Source organism: Hippoglossus stenolepis, chromosome 16 (assembly GCF_022539355.2).
Source record: "Hippoglossus stenolepis isolate QCI-W04-F060 chromosome 16, HSTE1.2, whole genome shotgun sequence".
In the NCBI taxonomy this organism is placed as follows: Eukaryota; Metazoa; Chordata; class Actinopteri; order Pleuronectiformes; family Pleuronectidae; genus Hippoglossus; species Hippoglossus stenolepis.
Window position 1 is genome coordinate 7,877,350 of NC_061498.1, and position 12,130 is coordinate 7,889,479.

The following is a 12,130-nucleotide window of genomic DNA, read 5'->3' on the forward strand; positions in this document are numbered from 1 at the left end:
GAATATATAGGTGTGTGTGTGTGTGCGTGTGCGTGTGTGCGTGTATTTAAGGGACTGCCAAAAGCTGTGAACCTGCATACATAAACACAAATACACCTACTCTCTCTCTCTCTCCCTCTCCCTCCATCTCTAGCTCTCTCTCTCTCTCTTTCACTCACACACACACACACACACACCGTGTGTTTCAGAGATGAATAATGCTACTGTGCGTCTGGTGGGATGCACCGCTGTCCCTGGGGCGGGTTGAATGCCAGGATATTGTGCTGGAACTGGCTGACACACACACACACACACACACACACACTCACAGGCTCACAGGCTCTGTCTCCAGGTGACTCTATTCCTTTTATAGAGCAAGAGCACGCTCCACCCCTCCTCTCTTCTTCCTCATTTTTTGTATGAATGCATAAACACACCTTCACAAACGCACACACACACACACTTTTATGACATCCTGTGGTATACTGAGAGCATGCACCCAACACACACTGTAACACTTCCCCTTGGAGGAAATTGGAGTTTGCATCCGTGCAGGAGAAACAGAGAGGAGGGAAAAGAAAAACTGAGTTCAACCTTTTATGAAACACAGCATCAAAAACATTATATTGTTTAGGTAATACATTTTTATATCGTGGCACAGAGGCTCTGTAACAGCGTTTTCCGACATGGTCCCCGGGTACCTGCAGTTTGCCTTTCACACATGCACAACACAGCGGGAGGTTCTCTGCAGCCGGGAGCAGCGGACAGAGGCAGGAAGTGACGTGTTAACTCTCGCTGCCGAGATCACGTGATCATGTTTACAACACGCCGTCGTCAGCTCTCATCACCAAGAAACCTCTCGACATCTGTGTCGAGATGTGTGTGTCACAGCTTTTTCACCGGGAGATATTTCTTTTCTTTTCTTTTTTTTCCTTTTTGCGTCTGTCACTTGTTGGAAGCGTCATTGACCCCCCCCCCACTCGCTCGCGGTGAATACAGCGGAGGATCCACTGCTGTGTTCTCGCCTCAACTTCTCCTGGATTTCTACGGACTTTATACTGGGAGGCCAGGCAGATAGAGTCTGTAGAAACTACGGAGCTTCTCACTCGGACATTTGCGTTCACACATGCACATCCTTCAGAGAGAATACCGGTTCAGACTTAGAGCGAGTGTTATGACATGGCTGCTCCTCAGACATCATTTCACTGCTGTGGCCTGTAGCCATTGAACGTTTGCCTGGCCTCAATCATGAACCCAACATAATCAAACACATACAAGTCACCCTGCAACCTTGCTCAAGCACAGACACACACAAACACAGTGTAAACAAGTTTTATGATTTATTTATTCCAAATAATCAAGTTGCCACACACCTCTCTCTCTCTCTCTCTCTCTCTCTCTCTCTCTCTCTCTCTCTCTCTCTCTCTCGGACCTGTCAATCAGAGCACCAGAGACTGCGTCACACGCCTGCCCCTCCATCTTGAGTGACTGAAAGATCCGGAAGCCTGAACTATTGTGGGGCCATTTTATATACATACAAAAGAAGAAAACACACATACACACACACGTTTCTTCAAATCAGGACGAGAGAAATCAACTATCAGTGCAATATAAAATACAGCCACTGCTGTGATATTAAACTGCTTTTGAATTTGTTTCTGTTTATATAATACATGGGATCTACACACACACCTGTGTGTGATCAAAAGTTTGCGTGAGTGTGAAAATCAAATTTTCAATGATTCTCAGTGAGGGGGAGAGTTTGCCTTTGACTCCTGGCGAATGTTAAAGTTGAATTAGACATTGAATATGAAAGGAGAACATGCAGAATGGATAAACCAGCAGCTCAACAGCGCTAACCCTCACAATTTCTCCCTCTTTTCTCTCACTTCCCCTCCATCCCTGCCTCCAGAACCCCTAACCCCCCTTCCCCCTTTCCCATCTCACCTCCCCCTCCCTGCTCTGGCTACAGACGGAGAGATGCAGTCCTTCCGTGAGCGCAGCGGTGGTTACCACAGCAACCAACCCTGCTACCAGCAGGAGCCCCATGAATTATCCCGCCTGGAGACCTACCGGCAACATCCGCATCAACCCCACCCCCAGCACCCACACCCAGGCCCTGTTCCACATCCAGGTCCAGGACCAGGGCTCACCAGGACAGGCTATGAGCCTCATTCATTGACAAACCCCACAAGCATGCCTCCAGTTGCAGGACCAGGAACTGCAGGAGGACCCAAGGACTGTTACAGCCAGCAAACCTATGCTGGTTACCCAGGAAATGGTGGAGGGAATGGGAGTGGAAATGGGGGCACAGCATCCACGCAGGCAAAGAAATCCTACAGAGGAAGCAAAGTGCCCGCACCAAATCCCAGTCAGCACCTGCAGGGCCCTGGGGGCTATGGTAACCATATGGGTTCTGGGAATTACTCAGCTCAGTATATGAGCGAGGGCCACCTCCAGCAGAAGTGGGATGACCCAGCTCAATTAACTCAGTATGAGCAGGAGTTGGTGGGGCGTATGGAGGCTAGTGGTACCCCCACACCTGGCCCCTCCCAATACCTGGACCAGAACATCTTGGGCCATTCCCAGACTCAGTGCCACCAGCCGTCCGCCCCTGCCTATACCAGCCCCCACCACCAGTCCCACCCTGCAAACCCTGCCCCCTCATCTCTCATGTATTCCCAGAGTCACCTGCACTACACCCAGCACTCACCTTCTCCTTCACCATACATGGAAAAGTGTAGCCCTATGCCCCACTGTTACAAGGGTTACAACATGCCCCCAAATTCCCAGTATGGCAGACAAATGAGCAGCCACAGCAATCTGAAGCAGGGGGGTTACAGGTCAGCCCAGAACAGTTATGGCTACCAGCAGGCTCCCTCCAGAGGATATGAGCAGCAGACTCCTATACAGACAATGGCAAACCCACAGGAGCCCCACCCCAAATACCAACACTACAGCCAACCCCAACAAAACTACTGTCTCTCAGAGCTGTCAGTCAGATCACCAGAACAGTATTATCAGACTTGTAGCCCCTCTTCAAGCCACTCCCCTGCCCGCTCTGTAGGACGTTCCCCCTCATACAGTTCCACCCCTTCACCACTAATGACCAATCCCGAGTCGTTTCAATATGGCCAACCTCCCATGACTCCTGGGGCAGCCTCTTCCTCTTCATCCTCTTCAGCTGGCATGCAGGAGCAAGCCACTGCCAACACCATGTTGATGCCCCCTCGCTCACACCCCTCACCCAACGTGGCCCATGCGGCCCCGCACAACTATACTTCCACACCGCAGGTTCCCACCATGAAAGAGCGCTTCTCAGAGAAACTGCTCTCAAACCCCAGCTTGTGGAGCCTGAATGCCCTCACCTCTCAGGTAGAAAACATCTCTAATAATGTCCAGCAGCTGCTGCTTTCCGAGGCAATGGTGGCCAACAAAAAAGGCAGTAAGCGCAACAGTGGAGGGAGCAACAGCAGTGTTGGTAGTGGAGCATCTTCCAAAAAGGGTGAGGAGTATAAAAGTCCTCCATATCCAGATGGTGGTGGGGGTGTTGGTGGAGGCCCCATGCAGGACCCTTACTCTACCCCACAGCACCAACCAATGCCCATGGAACTACATGAGGGAGGCTACTCTAGCAGTAGCGATGAACAACTGGAGAGGGGCTACTACTACTGTGGCCAGGGCCGAAGTCCTGCACAGGCCCCTAACAACACACACCTCAGCTTGGACACCACCTCTTCATGCTCCATGACATCTCCAGATGATATGTCCACCAGGTCTGGGGACTCAGGTCTGCACAACCTTACACCTGATGCTACTAGGTGCCAGTCAGGTCAGGGAGGAGATGGCATGAGTACCCCAGCAAAGAGCATTGGTGATGAGAGGTCTCCTACAAGCATTACAATCCCAAGTCCATTGAAACAAGAAAGTGACTCTCCTTTAGATATACAGCATAACAATGAGCCTGTCAAAGAGAACTTTGAAGAATCGGCCTGGACAGAGAAATCAGCCGACAAAGAGGAGGTGACAACAGAAAAAACTCCTGACTGTGACACAGATTTAGACACAACTATATCAACAGAGAAACTGGAGCAATGGAGAGATAAAGAGAAATGCCCCTCTCTCTATAGCAAAGTAAACAAGGAGGTAACAGAAAAAGGCTACTGCTATGATGAGACAGTGTACCAAGGGGTCCAGAGCAAATATGACCCTGATGCAAGAGACTTAGTTGAACAGTCCCCGGCAGCTCTTTCTGATTCAAGCCACAAAGAACACTTTGGCCAAGAGATGAAATCAGAGGCATTCAAATCTGAGTCTCCAACTGCTTCTGAGAGCTCAGTGAAAACACTGCCTTTCATTTCTGGAGGTGACCTTGAACAGGATCAATATTCCACAGAGAAAGAGGATAGCTCAGAGAACACCTCTCCAACCCCCCAAGTCGAGGCTTTGGATGAGAGCAATTCAGACAAGAAAGAGAGCAGAGATGAGGAGGAGGAGGAGGAGGACGAGGAGGAGGAGGAGGAGGAGGAGGAGGAGGAGGAGGAGGATAGGGAGGAGGATAGGGAGGCCGATGAAGAAGATGAAGAAGAAGATGAAATACAGAAAAGAGTGCAACATGCTCTTTCCCCTCCTCTGTCTGCAGAGGTTAGGGAGGAACTCAGGGAGGAGGAGGAAGTAAGGAAGTCAACAACTGAGGAGCAAATGAATAATAGAGATGGGCCAGAGAAGCCTCCTGCAGATCTCCACACTGACAATGAGTTTACAGGGACACCAGCCCATCCAAATGCAGCAGCAGTAACAGCAGCAGCAGACGCTTCTGCAAGGGAGTCAGCCATTGGTGACACTGCTCCTCAGCCCCATTCTGCGATGCCTGTCTTCTCAGCGCTCAATGAAAAGGCAACACCTCCAGCTCAGACCAGAGATCATATTGATCACAGTGATGCTAAAGTGCTGGAGCCAGACTCTCCTCAGCTTCCAGGGAAGTCAATACTTCCCTCACCCCCCTCTTGGGCAGACACTCCACCCTCCCCGAAAAAAGGTGATGAGGACATGGAGCCAGGCATCAGCTGCGCCAGTGCTGTGACCCCCTCGGCCAAGCCAGAGCCCATGGCCCCATCTGCTCAGCCAAGGGCGTTTGGACGTAAGCATGCCAGGGGCAGAAGAAGAATCATGCATTCAGGTGTCGGAATCAGGCGACAGCTCAGCTTGGAGAGGGAGCGGGAGAAGGAGGAGGAAGGAGCCCCCTCACCTACGCAGAAATCCTGCATGTCTCCAAGCAAAACAGTGCTGTTCTCAGATCAAATGGACCTCGTTCATCAGGAATCTATTATGAGACAGACTCCAAAAATGCTGACTGATGGTTTTCGTTCAAGAATGTGCACTCGTTCATTCAATGCACCAGACTTGCCTCCCAAAGTCGAGCCTAATGTGAAGAGAAAACCAGGCCCAAAAACAGGTTCGAAGCCTGGGCCAAAACCAGGGCCCAAACCAGGAGCAAAGCCAGGTCCAAAACCAGGGCCTAAACATGGGCTAAAGCCTGGAGCAAAACCTGGACCTAAACCAGGTCCTAAACCAGGACCAAAACCTGTGCCAAATGAACTGGAGCTGCCCCTGAAAACTGAGACTCTTATGAAACGAAAACCAGGACCCAAACCAGGTTCAAAACCTGGCTCAAAACCAGCTCTAAAGCCAGCTGCAAAACCAGGACCTAAACCCGGACCTAAGCCTACAGATGTTTTGCCCATCATTGACACAGCAAACATCAAGGCCCCTGTGGGTCGTCCAAAAGGCTCAGTTTCAAAAGCAAAGCATGTAAAACAAGAAGAAACAACTCAACCATTGACAGGACTTCAAAGCAGGGGCAGAAAGAGCCTTAAAGCTACAATATCACAAATAAACCAGGATGTAAGACCAGTAAACCAGGAGGAGAAACAAGCAAAGTGTGAGGTAAAGGCACCAGAAAAGGAAGGTAAGAACATGGTGTTGAGATCCAGAAAACCCTCACAAGAAAAACTGTCAAAAGAAAAGGAAAAAATCATAGGGGAAGATATCCTGTCCCACACAGTACCAGAAATTAAAACCAGTGATGTTTCTCCAAAAGTAGAAGAGCCTGTAACTGTGGAACAAACTCGTACTCCTATTACCAATGCAGTTAAAAATACAGATGTACCAGCAGACCCACCTGCACCTCTTGCCTCACCGGTCCCAACTGAACAACCTGAAGAAAAGACATCACTTCCACTAAAACGGGAACCTAGCACAGAGCTTTCTACACCAACGGCAAAGAAGAAGAGGGGTCCAAAGCCCAAACCAAAACCTTTACCATTTCAACCCCCCCAGCTGGAGCAAAACCTCTCTACACCTAAAGATAAGGCTGTCCGGGCCCCCAAACGAAAGCGAGGGCCGCCCAAGAAAGCCATTGTGGTCACTCCCTCAACCAAAGACACTCCTAACATCAGTGAAACTGAGATTACTAGTGATGTGCCTGTTGTGCCGCCTCAGTGTCCCACTAAAACAAAAGTTCTTCCACCAAGAAAGGGTAGGGGACAGAAATATGAAGCCATGGTGCAGAAAAATACATCTCCAAGCTCCAAAAAACACCTTCCAATTCCACAGATAGACAGTCACCTAACTGATGATGTAACAGCTAAGGCTTTGTCTCAACATGTCTTAAAGGAAGGTGACACGTCTGTGCTCATAAAAGGCACTGAGAGGACAGAGGGAGAAGTGAAAAGCATAGAGTCTAGACAAGAAGAGGTAAAACAACACCAAGGGGCAGTGAGAAAAGAGGAGGTGACCCGAGAAAGGGAAACGCATGAGGCGAGTCAAGTAGCATCAACACCAGATAAGGTGAGTCAAGGGCTGGAAGAGGAGGGTGTAAATAAGCAGATTGCAATTCAGAAAAACATTAAATCAGAGATACAACTGGATGATGGAGCTGACCAGGTTTGGAGCTTAATGGATGTCCCAGTGGAAGTCAAGGCTGCAGGAGAGTGGCAGACTTCAGAAGGTGTTTCTACTGCTGTTACTAAATCATCCAGAACTAAAAGGAAGAGATGGGCTATGGTGGAGAGTACAGATGCGTCTATAGTAGCCTTGGAAGCAGGGAGCCTGATAGTTACAACACCACGGCTAGCCAAGCAGAGGGCCATCAAAAACAATCATGAGATGCATCTAAAACAGAGGAGAAAGAAGAGAAAAGTTCAAACTCCTCTGGAAGAAATGGAGCCAGTTGAGGAGACAAATATAGAAACAACCGAACAACAACTGGAGAGGGTAGAAGAGAAGGCATCGCCTGTAGAGTCCACACTAACTGTGCCAATCACCTTAGATGAGATCACAGAACCCCCCAAGGTGAACAGCACAGAACTCATCCAGAAACCCAGGAGAGGGAGAAAACCATCAGCAAACTCAACCAAGAGGAAACGAGGCAAAACCTTATCGGAGCAGATTCCTGGCATTCCAGTGAAGGTCCACAAAAAGCCTGGGCCAAAACCTGGGATGAAAGACGTCATTGAGGTTATCGAGGCAGTAGTAAGGGCTGCAGGGTGTGAACAGGCAGAAAAAGAAGTGAGAGAAAAAGATGAACAAGAAGGAAGGGAAATAGAGAATGAGGAAAAAGAGAAGGCATATATTGTGGGTCCTATGGTGACAATATCAGAAAAGCAGACAGAGACAATTACTGTGAAAAGAATCAGGCGCAGGCCAGTACATCAAAATTCAAAACTGTCTTTCTGTCCTTACGTACGGATTAACAACTCTCGAGACTTTTCCTCTTGGTGTGCCATAGTCAACAAGCCTGAGGATGCAGTCATATTTCAGAGACGAAGAAAAAAGGGCATACTCAGAATGAAGAATCCTTTCACAATTGCAAAAGTAGTACCACACACTGCTGCCATGCTACAAGGACCCTTGGTAAATAGAAATCTAATTGGGAGGTGTCTGACATGCAGCCTGTGTGGACAGCCGGCAAATTACAGAGACCTGGGTGATTTGTGTGGACCTTACTACACAGAAGATGGTGTTCCAAGGAAACTTTTGACGACCGCGCACACAGAATCCCTCAGGGGTGAGTCCGAGAAGAGCAGCGAACACAACAGTAGCAGCAGTGAAAACCCAGGCAACTCCTCAAAGAATGAGGACGAGGACATCACAGAAAAGGAGGCCAACACAGAAGCGTCCTCGCAAGAGGGCAGTAGTAACAGGACCCATCATTGGCACTACCGACGGGCAGAGAGAACAGAAAGGACGGGTCGGGAGGGTGGTTCACGAAGATTAACTCTCCGGGAGAGGTTCAGGAGGATGAGGCAGCTCCAGGCCATCAGTGCAGGGGTCTCCAGTGACCAAGAGGGCAGTGACAGCGTGTTCCAAAGGCTACAAGCAGAGGCAGAGGCTAAGGAGCACTGGGCGCATGAAAACTGTGCCATCTGGACCAAGGGGGTAATTATGGTAGCTGGGAGGCTATACGGACTGAAGGAGGCTGCCAACAACTCAGCCCAAACGGTAAGTTAACAATGACCACAAGTCTTGTGCAATTCCGAGATATCCGCAGATGTGTGAAGTGAAATACTACAGAATACTCTACGACTGTTTTGAGAATTTTGTTCTAACTTTCTGCAATTTTTCCTCTTCTTCTCTCTTTCCCTTTGTGCCCGGTCACCTGTTTGTGTCTACATGGGTCCTGGTCCATATGTCCGTCTGTCTGTAACACCAGAGCTGCTACAAGTGCCAGATTGTGGGGGCGTCCCTCAGCTGCTGTTGGAGAGGCTGCTCTCATAAATACCATTATGTCTGCGCCAAAGAGATAGGTAAGAGACCACAGCATGAGAGGAGGAGAGCAACAAGGGATGAAAAGTGAAGAAAAAGCCATGAGAGGGGGAGGAGAAATGAGGAGGGCAATTGGGAACGGGAAATTGAACGTGGGTTGAGAGGGCAATAAGGAGGGGAACAAATTCGGTAGGCAGAAAAAAAGGAGAGAAAAATGAAAGGACAGGGAAGAAAGATAGGGGAGGGAAAGTGGATGTGGGTAAAATGAGAGAAGGAAAAAACACCAAGAAGTAACGTTATTGAGTGCGAGACGAGATTTCTGAGAGTGCTGGGGGAGAGGGGACGAGGGAGGGAGCTTTGAATAAAGGGGATGATAAGAGGAAAGTGGGACCCTGGAGTGTGCAAGGGGGAGACCGGGAAGAGATAGAGGGAGGAGGGAGCGTATGTGTGCATTATTGACCACAACCCCTGTGGCTCCATTCATCCATTCTGCTGTTTTAGGACCGAATGTGCATGTATGTGTGAGCCTTCCTGCCTGAATGCATCCCCATGTACGTCTTGCAACAATGTGGCCTATGTCCGATCCCTTTCAATGTTTTGTGCATGTGTGTGTGTGTGTGTGTGTGTGTGTGTGTGTGTGTGCGTCCCTGGTTATTCTTGCCAATGTAAGCGAGTGTCTGTGTGTCAGCACATGTGTTGTATGGTTTCCCCTTACGTTACCTCATGCCAAGGAGGTACAGTGTGAGGATTAGAAGGCCTGCCACGTCTGCCGAGCCAGCACAGGGAGCAGAGCGAGGCCCCTTTTAATCCTGCTGAGTGCACCAGCCATATCTGACTGCCTGCCTGCGTCGCATCTCATCCACTCAGTCTCTCTCTTCTCTCTGTTGCTCGCTCTGGCTCTTCCTCTCTCTCTCTTTCTCCTTCTTGCACCGGTTTCATTGTATTCCAACCCCTATGCATTTGTTTGTTGTTTCTTGGTGGGGGGGGGGTGTTGTGCGTGTCCTCCTCACTCTATGTGTTTATTATATTATTGTCTATCTGCCGCGTTTTAACGTATTCTCTGTTTTCCTTTATTTTCTCTCTCCTCACCAAAAGGCTGCACATTCCACGAGGACGACTTCTCCATTAAATGTCCAAAACACGAGGTAAGAAAATAAAAACTCAAAACAAGTACACAAATGCATCTAGTTCCATATTTGAGGGGTTTAACATCTTTTGGACTTCTACTCCACTTCAAAATAGACCTATGTAATTTATTTATCATCCCTATCGCCATATGTTTCTATCTATCTATCTATCATCAAACCCTGAGAAATCCACAACTTCATTCAAGGGGGCAGGACGCATCATTGTAGTCACATTTCATTTTGTCATATCAGCATTGTTTGTCACTTCACTGCTATAACTTCTGGGACAAATTAAAATACACGTCCACTGTTTGTATCACTCTCAAAATGAATCACCACTACTCATTGCCGTTTGCTGCGTAACATGGATAAAACATTACCTTATCCTTGAACATGATTTGCACCTGAGTCACGTCATGTAGATGTTCATCAGCAATGGTGGTGAAGACAATAACTCCCATGATCCCACGCTGCTTCACGTCATCAAACTAGGTCCTTTGAGGGACCCCTAGTGGCTGAGGTTACATATTGCACGTTTAACAGTCAATCACAAAAACAAGGTGGTCTGTCTTTGCATCTGGGAGAATAGCCTATTAGATACGAGTGTTTCACATATGTCTTGTGCAGAAATTGTTCCCATAACAACACTGATAACCTCCCTGCTTTAAAAACCACTGTGCGATTCAGATTTTTTCCCCCCTCCCTCGCTACACCACAAACATGGCATCGTCTTTTTGTCCTTTCCTCTCGTCGTCGCTCTGCACTGAAGAAAAACAATTGAATTGTCACGTTGCTGTCACAGGCAGCAGCACAATAGATGATACCGAACAGAAAACACAATCGTCAGCTCCTGTAAAACACAGAAGGAATGAAAGAGGAAAACCTGAGGATTCAGGGTGATGTTCTCTCGTGTCAGTATAACACATACAGGCCTGGATCTCATCTCGGACATCGTGTGTTACTGAATCCATACGTACTCAATGACCTTGGCAAGTTAAACCAATAACGGTTCTGTGCCCTTTGTGTGTTACTGTCACTCACACCCACTGCCATGACCGTAAACCACTGCAATCACAGTGGGCCACCTCGAACTCCACTGTCAGCTCACCTGCAAGACACACGCCATCTGCTGGTGGCGTATTTTCACTGCAGCACAAGAGGGGAAGGTCAAATGCAGAGGAGGGTGGGTGGGTGGGTGGGGAGGAGGGGAGAGATGCTGACATTCAGCAGGGAGCAGCGGTGCATTGAGGCAGCAGCCTCCCTCCCTCCCTCCCTCCCTCCCTTCTCCGCATCTCTCCCCCTCCCTCTCTCCTGTTCTCCTCTGTGCAGACTGACAGGGATGAAAAGCTGGCTCTTGATCAAAACACCCCACCCACCACCGCTGCCTGGTATCCTCCCCACATGCTCCTTCCACCCATCCTCTCTCCCTCTCTCTGCTCCTGCCTCTTGTTATTTTCTCCCTCTCTCCCTGTTCCCCTTATATTTACTCCTGCGCTCCCCTGCTGTTCCAGCTCCCTCTGTCTCTCACTCGCATCACCTCTCATCTCCCGTGTGCTCCCTTTTTCCATTTTCATTTTCAGTCGTCCTCCCTTCATCCTTTCCTCTCTCTCTCTCCCCGCCTCTCTCTCTCTCTCTCTATCTCTCTCTCTCTCCCTCACCTCCTCTCCCTGTCTCTCTCTCTCTCTCTCTATCTCTCTCTCTCCCTCACCTCCTCTCCCTGTCTCTCTCTCTCTCTCTATCTATCTCTCTCTCTCCCTCACCTCCTCTCCCTGTCTCTCTTCACCTCAACTCCCACGTCTAAGTAGCAGAAATAGAGTGTGAGAAAAGGAGAGCAAGACAGAGAGAGATTGTTGTTAGCGGGCTGAGACAGAGCTGTCATCAGCTGAGGGATCTGAAGGTCTGTGTGTGTGTGTGTGTTGTGTGTGTGTGTGTGTGTGTGCGTGTGTGTGGGGGTCTGTGCTGTGCCAATTTACGCTGAGCAGCCTAATCAAAGGGAAGAGCAGACACACACGTACACACACACACACACACACACACACACACACACCACACACACACACCCACACACACACACACACACAAGCACGCAACCACCCCACCCATGGGTCCCCCTCAGAAACTCTCTCTCTGCCTGCGTTCACTTGGTTTCAGGGCTGGAGCGCACATATCGATGACATTGCAAACACATGCTGCCTTTAGCTATGGCTTCACACACACACACACATACAAACTGTGCTTGTCCACACAGGTTCATTAAC

General features: G+C 49.1%; 1 protein-coding gene across 2 annotated transcripts in view; it reads left to right on the forward strand.

The window, feature by feature from the left end:
- Positions 1–12,130, forward strand: part of LOC118123341 (retinoic acid-induced protein 1) — a 53,628-nt gene that overhangs the window by 38,778 nt on the left and 2,720 nt on the right. Inside the window, exons 2-4 of one of the 2 annotated variants that reach the window (XM_047343916.1) lie at positions 1,892–8,481; positions 8,693–8,786; positions 9,841–9,902. In XM_047343916.1, the coding sequence (XP_047199872.1) occupies positions 1,960–8,481; positions 8,693–8,786; positions 9,841–9,902 (6,678 nt within the window). In that variant the 5' untranslated portion in view covers positions 1,892–1,959. Of the gene's footprint in view, positions 1–1,891; positions 8,482–8,692; positions 8,787–9,840; positions 9,903–12,130 lie in introns of those variants that run through there. The other variant, XM_047343917.1, reaches the window with a different exon arrangement.